The sequence below is a fragment of the Dendrobates tinctorius genome, unplaced genomic scaffold, assembly GCF_039654945.1.
Source record: "Dendrobates tinctorius isolate UK_male_01 unplaced genomic scaffold, ASM3965494v1 ptg000214l, whole genome shotgun sequence".
NCBI lineage: Eukaryota > Metazoa > Chordata > Amphibia > Anura > Dendrobatidae > Dendrobates > Dendrobates tinctorius.
The window spans coordinates 3413789-3436001 of NW_027361881.1; the positions used below are offsets into that span (position 1 = coordinate 3413789).

The window sequence follows — 22213 nt, forward strand, 5'->3', positions numbered from 1 at the left end:
GGATCTGGACCTCCATCGATCCTGTAAGTGAGGTGACTGCAGGGATCTGGACCTCCATCGATCCTGTAAGTGAGGTGACTGCAGGGATCTGGACCTCCATCGATCCTGTAAGTGAGGTGACTGCAGGGATCTGGACCTCCATCGATCCTGTGAGGTGACTGCAGGGATCTGGACCTCCACCGATCCTGTGAGGTGACTGCAGGGATCTGGATCTCCACGGATCCTGTGAGGTGACTGCAAGGATCTAGACCTCCACCGATTCTGTGAGGTGCAGGTATCTGGACCTCCACCGATCCTGTAAGTGAGGTGATTGCAGGTATCTGGACCTCCACCGATCCTGTAAGTGAGGTGACTGCAGGGATCTGGACCTCCATCGATCCTGTAAGTGAGCTGACTGCAGGGATCTGGACCTCCATTGATCCTGTGAGGTGACTGCAGGGATCTGGACATCCACCGATCCTGTGAGGTGACTGCAGGGATCTGGACCGCCAACGATTCTGTAAGTGAGGTGACTGCAGGGATCTGGACCTCCACCGATCCTGTGAGGTGACTGCAGGGATCTGGACCTCCACCAATCCTGTAAATGAGAAGACTGCAGGGATCTGAACCTCCACCGATCCTGTAAGTGAGGAGACTGCAGGGATCTGGACCTCCATTGATCCTGTGAGGTGACTGCAGGGATCTGGACCTCCACCGATCCTGTGAGGTGACTGCAGAGATCTGGACCTCCACCAAACCTGTAAGTGAGGAGACTGCAGGGATCTGGACCTCCACCGATCCTGTGAGGTGACTGCAGGGATCTGGACCTCCATCGATCCTGTAAGTGAGGTGACTGCAGGGATCTCGACCTCCACCAATCCTGTAAGTGAGGTGACTGCAGGGATCTGGACCTCCACCGATCCAGTGAGGTGACTGCAGGGATCTGGACCTCCATCGATCCTGTAAGTGAGGTGACTGCAGGGATCTGGACCTCCATCGATCCTGTAAGTGAGGTGACTGGAGGGATCTGGACCTCCACCGATCCTGTGAGGTGACTGCAGGGATCTGGACCTCCACCGATCCTGTGAGGTGACTGCAGGGATCTGGATCTCCACCGATCCTGTGAGGTGATTGCTGGGATCTGGACCTCCACCGATCCTGTGAGTGAGGTTACTGCAGGGATCTGGACCTCCATCGATCCTGTAAGTGAGGTGACTGCAGGGATCTGGACCTCCATCGATCCTGTGAGGTGACTGCAGGGATCTTTACCTCCACTAATCCTGTGACGTGACTGCAGGGATCTGTGGTTTTCCTTGTGTACAGGCCACCGGCTTAGTGACTGGAGACGAGCTGAGAGCGATGCTGTTCCCATAGTTAGAAACACTGACACTAATGCAGATTTCTCCTATTCACAATTGCTTCTTCTCACCATGTAATCAGAGTTACTGACCGGAGCCACATGTATATAACTGTCCTCCGGTACGATATATAACCTTATCGGTGATGTAATCCCACCCTCGGAGTGCAGTATACATGTCACAGCCTCGCGGTTTAATGATCAGCTTAGTGAATGGCTTTTTTACTGTCTGCGCCCATCTTCCTGCAGTGTAACATTAGGCAGGAATGTCGCGGCCATAACTCATCCTGGAGGATTGTGACCCATACACAGGATACGTGAGTGAGTTATTCCCTGCCTGGAGGATGCTGATGCTTCCATCAGCCACTGGCCCCTATATCATCTCTCCTTTTTTGTGTTGCACCTTGATCCTGGAGGGGCAGCCGTTATAATATACGACCCTGACGGCTGCAGAGGCAGATGAGCCACTCCGGACAAGTCTCTGTCATCTGCTCTTAGATAATATATTCCTCCCAATCGTGCTGTTATTTTCCACCTTTACATGTGTTATTCAGTCCTCGACTGTCTGCAGCCGCTTATTTGGATTGGGGCGTGCAGACTTTGTCTTAGTTGGTCACTGCTCACTGGCTGAGGATGGATGGAATGAAGTTTATAGAGCGCTCAGTAATGATATCCCCTTATAGGTCTCTGGTTGGCCTGAGGAGGCCGCCATCTTTATTGTAGCAGAAGCATAATAATGTGTTTGATACCATCTGGCTCATCTGGTGCTTGGGATGTGACGTGCCCTTATCTGACGTCTCGGGGTCTTCGATGTATTATATATGGGAGGTCGGGATTTTAAAAACAGAAAGATCTTCAAATATTTCTCATTTTCTAATGATTGATTCAAGGTGTGGATGAAGAGCTTTGGAAAAAAGCCCAAGGAGACGGGCCCGGGGTGAGGAATGTGAGTCACGGGGATACAGGGGGAGAGACCAATTCCACAACATTGGCAGGTTGGAGCATGATCGTGAAAATGTCAGCCTGGTACAAGTGTTACAGGAAGGAAGCGAAATGCTGCGGAGCGGGGACTGGAAAATCATTGAGGTCGAATCTCATAAATGCAAATCTCAGGATATGTTCACATGTTGCATTTTTTAATGCAAATTTTAAGCCCATTTTACAGTACCAGCAAAACCTATGAGATTTCAGAGAGCTCATACATTGGTTTTATTTCCTGACTGAATTGGAAAACTGCTGCTGTTTTGAAAACTGCAGCGTGTCAATTGTTTCAGCGTATTTGCAGTGTTTTTTTCACCCATAGGAAACAATGGGTAAGTGCAAAAATGCAGCAAAAAACGCAGGTATCAGTTTTGCTGCGTTTGTGGTGTAAAACCCTTAGGCTGGGTGCCCACGTTGCGTTTTTTAAGCGTTTCCGCAGCGCTTTTAGACGTGCATTTCTGCTGCGGAAACGCTTAAGAAAAGCATCCAATGTAATCATAATGGAATCCGCACATGTTGTGCTAGTGGTGCGTTTTTTCCGCTGCGGAAATGCTGAGCGGAAAAAAACGCAGCATGTTCATTAACACGCACGCGTTTCCGCATACATTCAATTGTATTGCAAAAACGCACAGGAAAACGCATGCGAAAATGCTTAACAAAAGCGTCAAAAGCGCTTCATAAAACGCATGCGTTTTCCCGGGAAGAGGGTGTGCGTTTCCACTCAGGAATATTCTGCATGAAAAACGTGGGCACATAGCCTTAGGAGGTTAAATCAGGCTTTTTTTGGGCCACTGAACTTTATCAACATCCACAAGAGACAATAAAAATGTAGCAAAATTCTGCAAAACCTGCTTTTTTGTAAGCAGACTCTTCACTGATATGAGAGCAGGTTTTGGTAAATGTTTGCGATTTCCCGGCCTGTGCCTCGCAGAATGCGGTAACCGCGGCTCACTGAACCTTCTGTAATATTTTATCTCTAATCCGGTCTATATGTAATATAGTGTAGGGGCATTAATATGCTCAAACCATTCACCATCTACTGGAACAACACATCTAACTTGAACTGTCCTCCCACCTCTCCTCTTGCTCCCTCTTCGACCTCTTACAATCCGGGTCCTGGCCGCACCACTCCACTGAAACTGCCCTAACTAAGGTCACCAATGACCTACTAACCGCCAAGGCCAAGCAACACTACTCTGTCTTCCTCCTCCTGGACGTGTCCTCTGCCTTTGACACCGTGGACTATTCCCTCTTACTACAGACCCTCTCATCTCTTGGAATGACAGACTTGGTCCTATCTTGGATCTCGTCACACCTAACAGACTGGACATTCAGTGTCTCCCACTCGCACACCACCTCCTCACCTCGCTATCTGCCATAGTCCCGCAAGGTTCAGTCCTAGGGCCCCTGCTCTTCTCCATTTACACCTTCGGCCTCGTACAGTTCATAGAATCTCATGGCTTTCAGTATCACCTCTATGCTGATGACACACAGATCTACATCTCTGGACCAGATATCACCTCCCTACTAACCAGAATCCCACAATGTCTGTCCACTATTTCATCCTTTTTCTCCGCTAGATTTCTAAAACTTAATGTGGACAAAACAGAATTCATCATCTTTCCCCCATCTCACGAGATCCCCCCAACAGACCTATCCATTAACGTAAACGACTGCCCACTCTCCCCAGTCCCACAAGCTCGCTGCCTCGGGGTAATCCTTGACACTGATCTCTCCTTCAAACCACATATCCAAGCCCTTTCCACTTCCTCCTAACTTCAACTCAAAAATATTTCCCGCATCCGTACATTCCTCAACCAAGAATCTGCAAAATCCCTAGTCCATGCCCTCATCGTCTCCCGCCTTGACTGCTGCAACCTCCTGCTCTGTGGCCTCCCCTCTAACACTCTCGCACCCCTCCAATCTATTCTAAACTCTGCTGCCCGACTAATCCACCTCTCCCCCCACTATTCCCCAGCCTCTCTGTCAATCCCTGCACTGGCTTCCCATTACCCGGAGACTCCAGTTCAAATCCCTAACCATGACATACAAAGCCATCCACAACCTGAGTCCTCCATACATCTGTGACCTCGTCTCCTGGTACTTACCTGCACGCAACCTCCGATCCTCACAAGATCTCCTTCTCTACTCCCCTCTTATCTCCTCTTCCCACAATCACATACAAGATTTCTCCCGCGCATCCCCCCTACTCTGGAACTCTCTACCACAACATATCAGACTCTCGCCTACCATGGAAACGTTCAAAAAGAACCTGAAGACCGACCTCTTCGGACAAGCCTATAACCTGCAGTAACCACCGATCCACCAAACCGCTGCACGACCAGCTCTACCGTCACCTACTAAATCCTCACCAGCCCTTGTAGACTGTGAGACCTCACGGGCAGGGTCCTCTCTCCTCCTGTACCAGTCATGACTTGTATTGGTTAAGATTACTGTCCTTGTTTTTATTATGTATACCCCTCCTCACATGTAAAGCTCCATGGAATAAATGGCGCTATAATAACTATAGAGTCGCGATCGGAGGCTTCTCCCGATTGACTGTCAGTGATGTGAATCTTGTTACTTTTTGGTCTGTTTCATTTAAAGCCTCTGTGTCTTGTCCATTGCCCCTTGCAGACGGTGTGCAGAACACGGTGTCGTCCTCCAGTGACCTGCAGCAGACGCCCCCCCAGGCCCTGCACTACGCACTGGCCAATGCCCAGCAGGTGCAGTTCCACCAGATTGGGGAGGACGGCCAGGTCCAGGTGGTAAGTCTCTGTCTCATATATACACATTTTGAAATTAAACATTTTCAACGCTTCACATTTTTCATACTGGATAATTCATATACATATTATTCACATGCCACTTGCTGGGTAACAGTGAGATAAAGCATAAAAGCAGTTGCTGAGTCTTTATTTCATGCAAGGTCTTCAGTGCGCAGTTCACATTCAGCAGCACATGAGAATTTTCCAATCTTGCTGTGTTACACTGCGGGGTCTATGCCGAAATCTGCAGCATTCCCAGTACTCTGACACTGGCTGTAATGTAGCGCTGGCATTGCATTCGTGCACCAGAAAGATTAATATGAGGGACATTTTTTAACCATATTTGATCACATTACTCCTTGGTCTCCCTGAGGGTGAAAAAAAATGGCAGCATGTGACATTAGAGGCCCTGACATGTACAGGCACATAAACCATAGAAGTGTCGAGATCGACGGTGCGCCTGTGAAGGTTGAAAGGTTGTAAATTCAGTGAACAATCCGTCCAATAAAAAGAAGTTTATTTCCTCTGGCGACTGATTTTTCCCAGGGAATGTTATATTATCTCGCAGAACTATCTCCGCTAATGCCAGCGATAGAGCGATGACACGTCATTTCACAGTTGATAGCTTGGAGCAGAGTCGCAGTGATTTAAGTCTTGTGCAGAGATCACAAAGCTTCATGTAGAGAAGTGAAATGAATGAACGATTATTTATGAGGTTATGGAGTCTCTTCTGAGACAGACCTGACTGCTTTCATTTCCTTCCACAAAGCCTGATAGACTGAAGTGCTCCTTACCACAGATAAAAAGTCAGGTATAAGTGTAGAGAGTTGCTGCCCTCCAGTCTCTGGATTGTAAATGTACAGACCTGCAAAACAACTGGTCATTATCATTATGGTGTTCAATAGGAACATCATAATGTAGGGTTGTGCACTCAGCTGTGGTTGAGGTAGGTACAGGAAACGGTTCCATTAATCCGATACGGCTTCAAGTTTACCCGGACACGAGGCTCCGTCAGAACCTGATGCTCTATGATCTCAGTACAGCCTGGCAGTTCTGAGAACAGTTCTCTGTTCCGATGTAACAACTCTTGGCATTGTTGCTTTTGGGCATATCACAGCCACCTTGACCTCTTTCACGTCAGCTTCAGACTTGGCCACCAAAGACGGAGTTCCACGGCCTCTCTATCTCGACATGGCTTAATCGGGTTGACGTGGTAGGGCTTCCTTCTTCCTGGTTGGTGGACTTTATAGTTGACGTCACCAACTTTCCAGCTACTTCATAGGGTCTCTGCCACTTGGCCAGGAATTTGCTCTCCACCGTAGGTACCAGCACTAGTAGCCGATCCACAGGTTTGAAGTGTCTTACCCTCCCGATCTATTGTATTCCCTCGTCTGTGCCTCTTGTGCTTTGAGGAGGTGTTATTTCACAATGGGCATCACCTCGGCAATTCTTTCTTGCGTTTGGGCCCATGTTCGATCACACTCCTGTAGGGTGTTGACTCCACCTCCCAGGTCTCCTTCGCTATGTCAGGAGTCCACAGGGGTGTCAGCCATACAAGGGTTCAAAAGAGGAGAATCTATTAGAGGCCTGTGGGACTTCTCTTATGGAGAACAGAATGTCGTCCTTCTCAATGACCTTTGTAGTGCAGCTGTGTCCTCACTGTGCAGTGATGAGGCAGTGACCCAGGTAAGTTCAAAGTAAACGTAGTATTAATGTCCAAAACATACAAACAAAACCAACAGTAACCTCCAGAGCACAGCCAGGAAACAAGACAGTCCGTAAATGTGTACCGTTGCCGAGGGCGACTGCACCAACTTATTACGCTGCGGGGTACTCGAAGTTTGCTCTGCTTGGCTCTGTGGTCCCTCACACAGGCTGAGCTTTTGCAGAGCCTTCCCCTCTGCACCTTCCAAGCTCCACACTGACACACCCAGCCCTCTATTGCAGGGGTTTGTACAATCAAACTGTGGCCATAGGCCACATGGAAAGCTGGGGGGGGGGGGGAGAGACGGACCCGCCCCACTACCATCCTGAAGTCCGTTTCAAAAATAAAAGCACATGGCTGGTTTTCCTAAATCTGCCTTGGACAAATAGCTTGTCCAAGACCAACACTCACTTTTATTCTGCATTGCAATCACAGCCATGCCTGTGACTGCAATGCACTCCCGTGGCCTCAATACGCTTCTTTGCGCATCCTGGGTTACACACAGTGACCCTTGCATATGACCCTGGTCACTGCCTCCCACCTTCTTCAACATGTCCTTCAAGGTTTTATTAAACGTTTCCTCCAAGCCGTCCGGCTGTGGATGTTAGACTGAGGTCCAGAGTTGTGTGATTTGCAGGGTTTTGTACAACTCCCTGATCACCTTTGACATAAATGGGGTCCCTTGGTCCATTAGAATCTCCTTAGGCAACCCCGTTCTAGAAAAGGTGTGGACCAACTCCCGGGCTATACACTTGGCGGAGGAGTTTTGTAGTGGTATGGCCTCTGGATAACATGTAGCATAGCCCAGTACCACTAGGATATATTGATGCCCTCTGGCGGACTTGACCAAGGGTCCCACCAGCTCCATGGCTATGCAGTAAAATGGCACCTCAATGATAGGCATTGGCACTAAGGGGCTACGGAAGTGGGCCACTGGGGAGGTCAGCTGGCAGGTGGGACAGGACCTGCAATAATTCATGATTTATGACAGCCGGGCCAGTAGAACCTCTGAAGGATCCTATCCTGGGTTTTTTTTCTACGCCCCGATGACCCCCCCAACACATGTGTAAGTCTTATCTAACGCCCTGCGCCTGTACGTCCCTGGCACCACTAACTGCTCGATTACTTTCCCTCTCAGTTTGGTGACCCGATATTAACTCCCCATTCATGGCAAAATACGGATATCGAGTGTCAGCCCGCGGATCTTGAGCAACACCATTAAGTATAGACACATTATCGAACGCCCCTTTTAGAGTTAAGTCGCTGAGTTGGGGAGTCCCAAAGTTTCCCACAGACACCTCCATCTCAGGAATGTTGGCCTCTGGCAAACTGGAAACCTGTTGGCTGCGACCGGTGACGAGGTTTCTTTAGGAGCATTCTTGTGTCATCTGGACAACAAGGCGTCTTCCCTTTTCCCTACAAGTTTTAAAACAATGCAACTTCCCGCCATATTGTAACAGGGTGCTAAAGGTCCTTGACTACGCCCACCTCATGGGACTCGGTGCCACAGTTTGTCTATGACCATTCGGGCCACAGGGTAGTCTTTAGCATTCCCATGGATACAGCGGATGCCCCCCATCTTCCCAGGAATCGTTTTATGAGGAGTTGTGGCCCTCACTAGAGTCCCCAAACTCCCAGAGTCCAACACACCAGTCATTTGCACTCTGTTCACTGATACGGCGCATGCCTGCTGTCCCTCGCCTGGTTGAGGATATGCAAAATACGAGCAGTGCCGTCCTATGCTGCAGTGCATTGGCTCGGTGGTGATGGGGTGGCTATGTGACCTGGGGTATGACTCCTCCAACAAATTACACTTTCACCCTGGACATGCAGTATCTCTGCGGCAGTCGCACTGCCCCTTGGGATTCGTGCTCATGCTTCTAGCCCCAATTGTAGGGTTTTGTATTCACTCAGCTGAAGTTGACGCAGGCACAGAAAACAATTTCAATAACATGTCCATGAAGGTTTATTAGAACTTCATAACTTGCTCAGTATAAGCAAACAAAGGACAGCCTTTTCTGGCTCAAAGTAAAAAAAATAACAACAAAAAACCAGAAAGTAAACAGTCCATTTAGTAGAGCGGGGTCCGCACCCTCAGGTCAGTGTCTTTCAGCAAACACACTGGAGGACTCCACTCCTCCAGTCACAGACCCTGAATGAGACACATGGTCTCCATGTTATCTGCCAAACCATGCTCCCGGGATGGGGATATGTGAGCAGTCATTCCCACTAATCTCTTTTAACTGCTCGTAAAACCCGGCCTTGATACGCCCTATTAACTCTCTCAGCACTATATGTACTGGAGCATGCTTTCCCAGGCTTACATCACCGAAGCTGTCAACCTCTATGATAGATGTCTCCCCTCAAGGACCTATCCGGTGGCCATCTAACAATAGTCATGGGTGAGAACTGGAGGAGTTGTCTGGAGTCTTTACCATTCTGATAATGATATTCCCAACCACACTTATTTAAAGCCACTAATGTGGGTGATTCACACGGCGTGAATATCTTGTGGTATTGTTGTATACAGTGGGGAAAATAACAATGTGATTTTATTTTTAGATTCTGTCTCTCAGAGGTGAAGAGTACCTTTGATTACAGACCTTGCCATTCTTTTTAAGTGAAAAAATTGCAAAATCGTCAGTGTATCAAATCCTTATTATTCCCACTGTAGAGCCCAAGTGCCCAAACTGCACTCCAATACCCACTTATTTATTGCAAAGTGCCAATACGGCAATTTATCCTGAATACTGAGGTTTTAGATTAGAAAAACAACTCGTATATTTAGCGCGCTATTGAGTCTATAGCAAAGAGCTTGTAAGTGCTGCACTCCAAACCGAAGTTACCGGCCACTGATTGCAGTGGAGGTCTGTTCTCGAGAGTGGAGAGGATTTTTAATCAAAAGTAAAATTGCAAAATTGTTTGTTTTTACAGTCTCTTTGCAATTGTAGCCCTTTATCATGATGAGAATAACCATTAAAGCCAGGGATGTCAAACTCAAATACACAGAGGGTCAAAGTTAAAAAGTCACAGGCCAACCTTGATATTTGTTTAAAAAAAAAAGTCTACTATTAAGGAAATTTGTCCTTGTCAAATAACACGATTAACTTTTGGAATTATAGTGGAATAAAATATAGTATGTTCTGTAAGAGCAGTAAAAAGCATGTGGCCCAATGGCCTAATTTAAATATGTAATAACAAAGGATAAAAATAAACTTGAATAAAACACATAATAAAGAATGATGCAAACAAAAGTGCTCCCAAACACAGTATGATACCCCCACAGTGAATTTCTCCATAAACACCTTAGGATGACCCTACTTGTACCCAACAAAGAATGGTGACCCCAATCACAGTATGATTTTCCATCTGCATTCCCCACACAGTTCTCCATACAGTATAATGGCCCCACATAATACTTCATACAGTATAACAGACCCGCATAGTGCTCCATGCAGTATAATAGCCTCACATAGTGCTCCATACTATATAATGGCCCCACATAGTGCTCCATGCAGTATAATGGCCTCACATAGTGCTCCATATAGTATAATGACCCCACATAGTGCTCCATACAGTATAATAGCCTTACATAGAGCTCCATACTGTACAATGGCCCCACATAGTGCTCCATGCAGTATAATGGCCTCACATAGTGCTCCATGCAGTATAATGGCCTCACATAGTGCTCCATACAGTATAATGACCCCACATAGTGCTCCATACAGTATGATGGTCCCATAAAGTCCTCCTTACAGTATAATTGGCCCTACATAGTCCTCCATACAGTTGGCCCTACATAGTGCTCCATATAGTATTAAGTGTCAGCAATCTGACTGCAACGGAATGAGTGGTTGTGATATTTGGGGTTTTGTTTTGTGAGCTATTGGAGTCCTTACCCAAATTTGAGCAAAGGCAAGTGGGTCAGCACATGTTGTTGCAGCCAATGATACTTTATGGTAGACTCTGAGTTAATTCCTCCCATTCTTTTGCAGACTGCAGGGAATGGAGGCAAAGTGTCTGTTTTCAAGTCTGAATGAAGTTTGGGCTGGAAACTTTCCTTAGAGTCCCTATTGTCAGTTTGATAAGTTTAGTCTGTTTTGTTTTGCCTCTTCTGAATAGGATAACTTCCGTCCAGAGGAAATGAAGCTGTTTGATATCGAAGGAGCTTTGAAATTCACAGGCAATTGTAAAATAAAGTCATCAGAGGCTTCTTGACTGAATTCCAAATTCAGCATCTTAATCTAGCTTAGTGCAGCGTTTTTATTTCTTCTAAAACAAAGTTCAGTGGGAAAATGAGGATTTTAGTTGTTAAAAAGCCAGAAGTATCTACTACATCTGCACCGTCTCCCCCCACTAGAAGTATCTACTACATCTGTACCATCTCCCCCACTAGAAGTATCTACTACATCTGTACAGTCTCCCCCACTAGAAGTATCTACTACATCTATACAGTCTCCCGTACTACAAGTATCTACTACATCTGCACCGTCTCCCCCACTAGAAGTATCTACTACATCTGTACCATCTCCCCCACTAGAAGTATCTACTACATCTGTACCGTCTCACCTACTAGAAGTATCTACTACATCTGTACCGTCTCCCCTACTACCGGTATCTACTACATATGTACCGTCTCCCCTACTACAAGCATCTACTACATCTGTACCGTCTCCCCCACTAGAAATGTCTACTACATCTGTACCGTCTCCCCCACTAGAAGTGTCTACATCTGTACCGTCTACCCCACTAGAAGTATCTACTACATATGTACCGTCTCCCCTAATACAAGCATCTACTAGATCTGTACCGTCTCTCCCACTAGAAGTATCTACTACATCTGTACTGTCTCCCCCACTAGAAGTGTCTACATCTGTACAGTCTCCCCTATAAGAGGTATCTATAATATATGTACCATTTCCCATACTAAAAGTATCTACTACATCTGTACCGTCTACCCCACTAGAAGTATCTACATCTGTACCGTCTACCCCACTAGAAGTATCTACTACATCTGTACTGTCTACCCCGCTAGAAGTATCTACTACATCTGTACCGTCTACCCCACTAGAAGTATCTACTACATCTGTACCCTCTACCCCACTAGAAGTATCTACTACATCTGTACCGTCTACCCCACTAGAAGTATCTACTACATCTGTACCGTCTACCCCACTAGAAGTATCTACTACATCTGTACCGTCTCCCCCACTAGAAGTATCTACTACATCTGTACCGTCTCCCCCACTAGAAGTATCTACTACATCTGTACCGTCTCCCCCACTAGAAGTATCTACTACATCTGTACCGTCTCCCCCACTAGAAGTATCTACTACATCTGTACCGTCTCCCCCACTAGAAGTATCTACTACATCTGTACCGTCTCCCCCACTAGAAGTATCTACTACATCTATACCCTCTACCCCACTAGAAGTATCTACTACATCTGTACCCTCTACCCCACTAGAAGTATCTACTACATCTGTACCCTCTACCCCACTAGAAGTATCTACTACATCTGTACCCTCTACCCCACTAGAAGTATCTACTACATCTGTACCGTCTACCCCACTAGAAGTATCTACTACATCTGTACCGTCTACCCCACTAGAAGTATCTACTACATCTGTACCCTCTACCCCACTAGAAGTATCTACTACATCTGTACCGTGTCTACCCCACTAGAAGTATCTACTACATATGTACCGTCTACCCCACTAGAAGTATCTACTACATATGTACCGTCTCCCCTACTACAAGCATCTACTACATCTGTACCGTCTCTCCCACTAGAAGTATCTACTACATCTGTACTGTCTCCCCCACTAGAAGTGTCTACATCTGTACAGTCTCCCCTACAAGAGGTATCTAAAATATATGTACCATTTCCCATGCTAAAAGTATCTACTACATCTGTACCGTCTACCCCACTAGAAGTATCTACTACATCTGTACCGTCTACCCCACTAGAAGTATCTACTGCATCTGTACCGTCTACCCCACTAGAAGTATCTACTACATCTGTACTGTCTACCCCACTAGAAGTATCTACTACATCTGTACCCTCTACCCCACTAGAAGTATCTACAACATCTGTACCCTCTACCCCACTAGAAGTATCTACAACATCTGTACCGTCTACCCCACTAGAAGTATCTACTACATCTGTACCCTCTACCCCACTAGAAGTATCTACTACATCTGTACCGTCTCCCCCACTAGAAGTATCTACTACATCTGTACCGTCTACCCCACTAGAAGTATCTACTACATCTGTACCCTCTACCCCACTAGAAGTATCTACTACATCTGTACCCGCTACCCCACTAGAAGTATCTACTACATCTGTACCGTCTACCCCACTAGAAGTATCTACTACATCTGTACCGTGTCTACCCCACTAGAAGTATCTACTACATATGTACCGTCTACCCCACTAGAAGTATCTACTACATATGTACCGTCTCCCCTACTACAAGCATCTACTACATCTGTACCGTCTCTCCCACTAGAAGTATCTACTACATCTGTACTGTCTCCCCCACTAGAAGTGTCTACATCTGTACAGTCTCCCCTACAAGCGGTATCTACAATATATGTACCATTTCCCATGCTAAAAGTATCTACTACATCTGTACCGTCTACCCCACTAGAAGTATCTACTACATCTGTACCGTCTACCCCACTAGAAGTATCTACTGCATCTGTACCGTCTACCCCACTAGAAGTATCTACTACATCTGTACTGTCTACCCCACTAGAAGTATCTACTACATCTGTACCCTCTACCCCACTAGAAGTATCTACTACATCTGTACCCTCTACCCCACTAGAAGTATCTACAACATCTGTACCGTCTACCCCACTAGAAGTATCTACTACATCTGTACCCTCTACCCCACTAGAAGTATCTACTACATCTGTACCGTCTCCCCCACTAGAAGTATCTACTACATCTGTACCGTCTACCCCACTAGAAGTATCTACTACATCTGTACCCTCTACCCCACTAGAAGTATCTACTACATCTGTACCCTCTACCCCACTAGAAGTATCTACTACATCTGTACCCTCTACCCCACTAGAAGTATCTACTACATCTGTACCCTCTACCCCACTAGAAGTATTTACTACATCTGTACCGTCTACCCCACTAGAAGTATCTACTACATCTGTACCGTCTACCCCACTAGAAGTATCTACTACATCTGTACCATCTACCCCACTAGAAGTATCTACTACTGTACATCTGTACCGTCTCCCCCACTAGAAGTGTCTACATCTGTACCGTCTGCCCCACTAGAAGTATCTACTACATATGTACCGTCTACCCCACTAGAAGTATCTACTACATATGTACCGTATCCCCTACTACAAGCATCTACTACATCTGTACCGTCTCTCCCACTAGAAGTATCTACTACATCTGTACTGTCTCCCCCACTAGAAGTGTCTACATCTGTACAGTCTCCCCTACAAGAGGTATCTACAATATATGTACCATTTTCCAAACTAAAAGTATCTACTACATCTGTACCGTCTACCCCACTAGAAGTATCTACTACATCTGTACTGTCTACCCCACTAGAAGTATCTACTACATCTGTACCGTCTACCCCACTAGAAGTATCTACTACATCTGTACTGTCTACCCCACTAGAAGTATCTACTACATCTGTACTGTCTACCCCACTAGAAGTATCTACAACATCTGTACCGTCTACCCCACTAGAAGTATCTACTACATCTGTACCGTCTCCCCCACTAGAAGTATCTACTACATCTGTACCGTCTCCCCCACTAGAAGAAGTATTTAGTTAGTTTGGACAGTGGCTTCATGTAGTTTCATGCATTTCTGTTAAAGGGAACCTGTCAGCAGGATTGTGCTCAGTAACCTACAGACAGGGTCAGGTCGGCCCGTTATACTGATTACACTGATACCGGGTGATGAAATCTGTCTTGTGGTACTTGTTTCATCTTTATTTTCAGTTTTGAGTTAATGATATGCTCGTGCTCCGGGGCGGGCCCTCTGGGGGGGCTTTATGTGGTTCTCTGGTTAGCTATTCATCTCTATGGCTTCTGACAGGTCGCTGATCCCTCACTGACCTGCCCCTTAGATTACATAATGAATATTATAAGTGTTGGGGAAAAAAATCACCTTCAGCAGGCATGTGCCAGCGCTGCAGCATGATCACATCTATGATATGCATTAAATGGTTTTATTTTGTCATATACAATTATTCTGAAAAAAAAAAATTCTCAAAATGTTGCGGGGGCCCTGTTGCCTGCGCAGTAGCATCTATCGGATCACCGAAAAATGGTTTCAGGGGTCCTAAAAACAATGTCCATCTTTAATGATGAGTGTATAGATCACATAAAATTAATTTACAAAATAAGTTGCCACTGTATACATACATCACATCACGGATCTTGAGTTACATCCTGTAGATCTTTTATTTAAAAATGAAAAACATAACAATAATAATAACAGAAATAACAAGAATATCAGCCAGACAATACTCCGTATACTGAACACTGGTCCAGCCACTAACTCTCTCCTCTTACACATATTATACATATATACAGAATAATAACTAAAAATAACTTACACCATCCGGTCCGGTCACCAACAAACTAATAACAAACAAAATAAACAATAGCAAACAAAAACTATATACATACTTTTTTTTTTTTTTAAATTTTAAATAAAATAACCACAAAATATACAAGACTAAACTAATCACCCCACACTCAAGCCCACCATTCCCAACCCCCGCACTGACCTGAGAGCTGGTCCTGCGTCTCATGCCTCAGTCCATGTCCAACGTCCATAGGCCAGATCAGGCAGTGCCAGTGTTTCCCCAGACACCCCAGTGTCCCATAGTCCCACAAGATAAACCCACCACCCCCCTTTTCCCACCACCCAACCTAACACACCCAAATCTACAGTGCCTACAAGTAGTATTCAACCCCCTGCAGATTTAGCAGGTTTGATAAGATGCAAATAAGTTAGAGCCTTCAAACTTCACACAAGAGCAGGATTTATTAACAGATGCATAAATCTTACAAACCAAAAAGTTATGTTGCTCAGTTAAATTTTAATAAATTTTAAACATACAAGTGTGGGTCAATTATTATTCAACCCCTAGGTTTAATATTTTGTGGAATAACCCTTGTTTGCAATTACAGCTAATAATCGTCTTTTATAAGACCTGATCAGGCCGGCACAGGTCTCTGGAGTTATCTTGGCCAACTCCTCCATGCAGATCTTCTCCAAGTTATCTAGGTTCTTTGGGTGTCTCATGTGGACTTTAATCTTGAGCTCCTTCCACAAGTTTTCAATTGGGTTAAGGTTAGGAGACTGACTAGGCCACTCCAACACCTTGATTTTTTGGCTCTTGAACCAGGCGTGGTTTTCTTGGCTGTGTGCTTTGGGTCGTTGTCTTGTTGGAAGATGAAATGACGACCCATCTTAAGATCTTTGATGGAGGAGCGGAGGTTCTTGGCCAAAATCTCCAGGTAGGCCGTGCTATCCATCTTCCCATGGATGCGGACCAGATGGCCAGGCCCCTTGGCTGAGAAACAGCCCCACAGCATGATGCTGCCACCACCATGCTTGACTGTAGGGATGGTATTCTTGGGGTCGTATGCAGTGCCATCCAGTCTCCAAACGTCACGTGTGTGGTTGGCACCAAAGATCTCGATCTTGGTCTCATCAGACCAGAGAACCTTGAACCAGTCTGTCTCAGAGTCCTCCAAGTGATCATGAGCAAACTGTAGACGAGCCTTGACATGACGCTTTGAAAGTAAAGGTACCTTACGGGCTCGTCTGGAACGGAGACCATTGCGGTGGAGTACATTACTTATGGTATTGACTGAAACCAATGTCCCCACTGCCATGAGATCTTCCCGGACCCCCTTCCTTGTTGTCCTTGGGTTAGCCTTGACTCTTCGGACAAGCCTGGCCTCGGCACGGGAGGAAACTTTCAAAGGCTGTCCAGGCCGTGGAAGGCTAACAGTAGTTCCATAAGCCTTCCACTTCCAGATGATGCTCCCAACAGTGGAGACAGGTAGGCCCAACTCCTTGGAAAGGGTTTTGTACCCCTTGCCAGCCTTGTGGCCCTCCACGATCTTGTCTCTGATGGCCTTGGAATGCTCCTTTGTCTTTCCCATGTTGACCAATTTATGAGTGCTGTTCACAAGTTTGGGGAGGGTCTTAAATAGTCAGAAAAGGCTGGAAAAAGAGATAATTAATCCAAACATGTGAAGCTCATTGTTCTTTGTGCCTGAAATACTTCTTAATACTTTAGGGGAACCAAACAGAATTCTGGTGGTTTGAGGGGTTGAATAATAAATGACCCTCTGAATAAACTTTTCACAATTTAAAAAAAAAATAAACAAAGAAATAACATTCTTTTTTGCTGCAGTGCATTTCACACTTCCAGGCTGATCTACAGTCCAAATGTCACAATGCCAAGTTAATTCCGAATGTGTAAACCTGCTAAATCTGCAGGGGGTTGAATACTACTTGTAGGCACTGTATATCCCTATATACAATATATACAGAAACAAACACTACAACACCCACAAAAAACAAACCCCAAGTTCGGCGCCTGCAGCCCTACATCACTGTATACCGATCATAAAACAAAAGTCTACAGTGTCAGCAGCAGCCCACCACCAGGAAAGATGATGACCAGACTAGGGCACACTAAAAGAAAAGCCCCTCCAGAGGAGAGCAGCCCTACGTGTGCCCAGTCTCTCATACTCCAGAGAGCGCACCTTCACCAGGTCACAGAGTATGGTCCTAAACACATCGTCCACTGGGAGGATTTTCCGTTGCGTTGATACTAAGCACCGTGCGTTCCACGTGTGATACCTAACCACTGCGCTAACTAGAAATAATGTGCAGCGGTCCCGGCCACCAAGGTCTCTGAATGCTCCATAGGCCCATTCCGCATAGGAGAGATCGGCCAGCCGAGACCAGCCAATGGAGGCGCCCACCCTGTTGTACACCTCTGTGTTGAAGGGGCAATGAAGCAGGAAATGGTCCATGCTTTCCAGCACGGTACCACAATGCTCCCGAGGACAGTTCCTGTCCTCAGAGCTCCTACACTTCAGATTGTCCCTCACACACAGTTTCCCATGGAAGCAGCGCCAAGCCAAGTCCCAAAACTTCGAGGGGATCCTGATAGAATTCAAAAGATGCAAACCCACCCCAAGATCCCGACTTGGGCAATCCCTGAGCACCAGAGGCCTCTGGAAATGGGTCATGTGAGGTAGCATTGTCATTTACTTGGGGAATTCTCGCTTGGCAGCGAACAAAACACATCCGGCACGGGTTTTCCGTCAAACATAGCAGTCCATGCGGTTTATTATGCAGCATAAACCGATAGAAGCAATCAACAAAACTTCACATAAACAGCAGAGCGTCCATTATAGCTTCCCACTTTAAACCCAGTGTTCACACTGGTTGTTCAATATCCAGCATACAGGCTCTCTTAGCCTCATTTATCTCACCCACGTCAGGGTCTCCACAAGGTTCCGTCACTCATGCTGCAGACGTCCATATCCCACCAGGGAACTTTCAGGCTCTGGCAGCCATTACACACAGCCACACACAGGTTGTTAGCCAGGAGACAATCCTGCGCACGGGACCTTCCGCTCTGGACCAACCGGGTCCCAGGATTCACCCCATGTGACCTACCCTGGCCATATTATATGGTCATATGGTCTATAGCCACAACCACCGAGTCACATGACTATGACCTCATCACAGGTCCTTCACACACTCACATAGCCTTTCACTACAGGCATTTTCAGAACCACCCCTGGGTGGGTTTGTAGGTAACCAGAACCCGCCCATCTCTCTAGTTACCTGGAGACTTCTCTCTTACACTTTGAAACAACAACTCAGCAATATCATTGCTGATCAATACGTCTACCTAAGTCTCCATCTCAAGGCCACCCACCTTGAGATACATAACCATCCTTCAGGATTCTGCCACTCATCCGTTCTCTTGAGACATCCACACAGCGCCCCCTAGTGGACACAGTGGTTACTACACCACAGTCAACAGAACCCTATTGTCAAGGAGTTTCCTTGGCAGAGTCCTGATCTCCCACATTCCCAGACCCCACCGTCGAATTACCTAAAGAACCAAGGTAGCGTAAGCCGGAAAATGTCCATGCGGTGTGCGAAGATCCTTCACTTGCCCTCCTGTCTCCCATTCCTGGAAGAAAGGCTGAAACCATCCCCTACAGGAGAATACCCACGGAGGAGCCCTCTCTTTCGAGAGGTTTGCAATATTGATCTTAATGAAGGCATCCACAAGGAATACCACAGCGTTGACCATACCCAACCCTCCTAGTCCCCTCGTACGGTAAGTAACCTCCCTCTTGACCAGGTTCAGTCTATTCCCCCATAACAGTTGGAAGAACAAACTGTAGACCCGAGTCCAGAGAGACTCTGGCAAGATGCACACATTGCCCAGATAAATCAGTAAAGGGAGCTGGTAAGTTTTGATCAGGTTTACTCTTTCCATGAGGGTCAAAGACCAACCCTTCCATTGGTTCACCTCCTGAGTGGCAATCTCTAGCCTGCTGTCCCAATTTTGTTTGGGGTAATCCCCCTGGCCAAATTCGATGCCAAGGACTTTTGCAGAGACTTTGGGTCCGGGGAGATAAAAACCAGGATCTCCTCCTCCCAGCCAGAGACTCTCACACTTATCCCGGTTGATCTTGGACCCGGATGCCTCCGAGTAGCGATCTACCTCTGACATCAGCCACCCTGCCTCCTCGTGAGAGGAAACAAAAACAGTGACATCATCGGCCTATGCCACCACCCTCAGAGTGGCTTCCGGTGCTGCCCGGTCCATCCCGATCCCGGCCAACGGTCCACGCTCCACCCTCCTAAGAAGTGGGTCAATCACAAACACGATTAACCCGATCAAACGCTTTTGCCTGGTCCAATGACAGCAAGTACCCCTTCCAGTGACCAGCCCTACCCTGCTCCACCGCCTCCCGGACACCGAGCACAGCACTAAATGTGCTGCGACCTGGAACAGAGCAATGCTGTGCCTCCGAAAGGAGTCGGGGTGCAAATTTCACCAGCCAATTAAACAGCACCTTTGCCAGAACCTTCCTGTCTGCATTGAGAAGCGTTATGGGACGCCAATTCTCAATGCACGATGGGTCCTTACCCTTTTACAAGATGATCAGGGCAGACCTCCTCATTGACTTTGGCAGAGTGCCCGAGGAAAGGCACTCATCGAATACCTCAGTCAAGAGGGGAACTAAAGCGTCCTTAAAGGTCTTATAAAACTCAGATGTTAAGCCATCTGGACCGGGCGATTTTTTTTTTTTTGGGCAAGCCCTTCAATCGCCAACTTAACTTCCTCTTCCCTGATCATCTCTGTCAAAACGTCAAGAGAGGGGTCTACCCCAGGTTCGGGAACGGCTTCAGCCAGAAAAGCCGACATATCATCCCAAAGAAGATCCCTCTTCCCCAAGAGGTGCGAGTAGAAGGATCTGACAACCTCCAGGATCCCTGATCTGGATTGCCTCAGGGACCCCGTAGTGTCGACCAGTCCTGTAACCACTTTACTATTCACTGACATCTTGCAGTTTCTGTAAGGGTCGGGCGAGCGGTACTTCCCGTAATCCCTCTCAAAAACCAAAGATGCGTGTCTATCGTACTGACACCTCATGAGAAAAGATTTCACTCTGGAGATCTCCTCGCGGCTACCTCCAGTTGAGACAAGATGCTCGAGTTTCCTCCTCAGACCCTGATACAGGAGGTACCTGTTCAGACTCCTGAAGCTCGAGAGCTGGCGGAAGAATCTCGCCACCCTTTTCTTGAACATCTCCCACCACTCTGACTTACTACTACAAAGATCCAGTAAGGGTACCTGGCTCTGAAGAAAATCCTCAAAGGACTGTCTTATATCCACTTCTTCCAAGAGAGATGAATTGAGCCTCCAAAAGCCTCTTCCCATCCGGAGGGTCTCTGTAACATTCAGAGAAAACAAAATTAAACAGTGGTCGGAGAACTCCACCTCAACAACAGACACTGCTGAAGAGACAGCTTTCTCCTTTAAATAAAACCTATCCTGGACCTACAGTTACCTCTATGATAGGTGAACCCCTCGTGGCATGGGGTGTGCCGAATGTGGACATCCACCAGGCTAGCCTCACTAGCTATACAATTAAGGGCGACGCTATCATAAGTCAGCTTGTCTCTGGAACCTCCTCTATCTCGGGGCCTCGTGACAGTATTGAAGTCCCCTCCAAAGACAACCTGCCGACTTGTAAAAAGGTAGGGCTTGATCCTCATAAAGAGACACTTCTGGTCCCACTTAGATTGGGGACCATAGATGTTAATAAGCCGGAGCTCTTGTCCCATCATGAGGACATCTAAGATCAGGCACCTCCCCATTTCTAACTCAATAACCGGTCGGCATTCCACCGCTGCGGTAAAAAGGACCGCCACTCCGCTATACGGCTCGGCCGCAAGAGACCAATAGGAGGGCCCGAGTCTCCACCCCCTTTTGGCTTTGAACACATCTGCCACATTTGGCAGTCTGGTCTCTTGCAAAAAGAAAATGTCAGCTTCAACACGGCTGAGAAAATCAAAGACCGCAAATCTGGCTGTATTTGACTTTATGCTGGCGACATTAATGGACGCCAGCATCAACGGAGTGGGTACCGCCATCATTGGTGATTGAGTTAGATGGCTTTCTTCTTCCCACTCCACTTATTCTCTGCCTCAGAGGAGGAATCCTTCCCCCTCTTTAATGACACAGAGGTGTCCATTCCCACGTGATTTTTCTTTTTGTCGTCATCGTCTCCGGACTCCTGGCCAGTCCCTCCCTCCAAGGACCTTATATTCCCAGAAGAAGGAGACTTGGCACCCCCTGTAAGCCCTGCCGAAGCCAGAACCTCACCCTCAGCCTCCTCCTCAGAGGAAGAGATGTTCTCAAGGGCTTGGAACTGGTTAGAAAGACCAACCAGAGGGGAGTCAGTTTTTCCTTCCTTAGGTACCTTGGTCAGAGTGGGAGAAGATGTTTTATCTCCCTTCTTTCTCTTCTTTTTGGTGCCGAGCTTACGCTTGTCCTCTAGCCACTGCCTATTATCTTCATCCATACTTTCATAATGGGAGGATTCCGAAGCAGTGGCAGTTTCCTTCCTGTGGATCCTCCTTACCTCCGTATCGAACTCAACATCACTTGGGGCCTCAGCAGCAAGACTGGCATCCAGGACAGGGGTCACCGCAGTAGCCCGGGGCTCGCCCAGCTCCCTCTCCTGTCTGCGCTTGTCTAGACGCCTCAGCTGGGCAGGCGTCTTTTTATTGCTTTTCCTCCTTGGCCCCTCAGCTCCCTCACCCCTACTAATCCCTTCCCCAGCAGAATCAGCCTCATGGCT

The 22213-nt window shown here is 46.9% G+C and overlaps 1 protein-coding gene across 3 annotated transcripts in view; it reads left to right on the forward strand.

The window, feature by feature from the left end:
* The window catches only part of BANP (BTG3 associated nuclear protein), a 520028-nt gene that overhangs the window by 373619 nt on the left and 124196 nt on the right, over positions 1–22213 (forward strand). For all 3 annotated transcript variants that reach the window (XM_073554922.1, XM_073554923.1, XM_073554921.1), the window contains exon 9: positions 4955–5085. In XM_073554922.1, coding sequence (XP_073411023.1) covers positions 4955–5085 — 131 coding nt within the window. The remainder of the gene's footprint in view (positions 1–4954; positions 5086–22213) is intronic.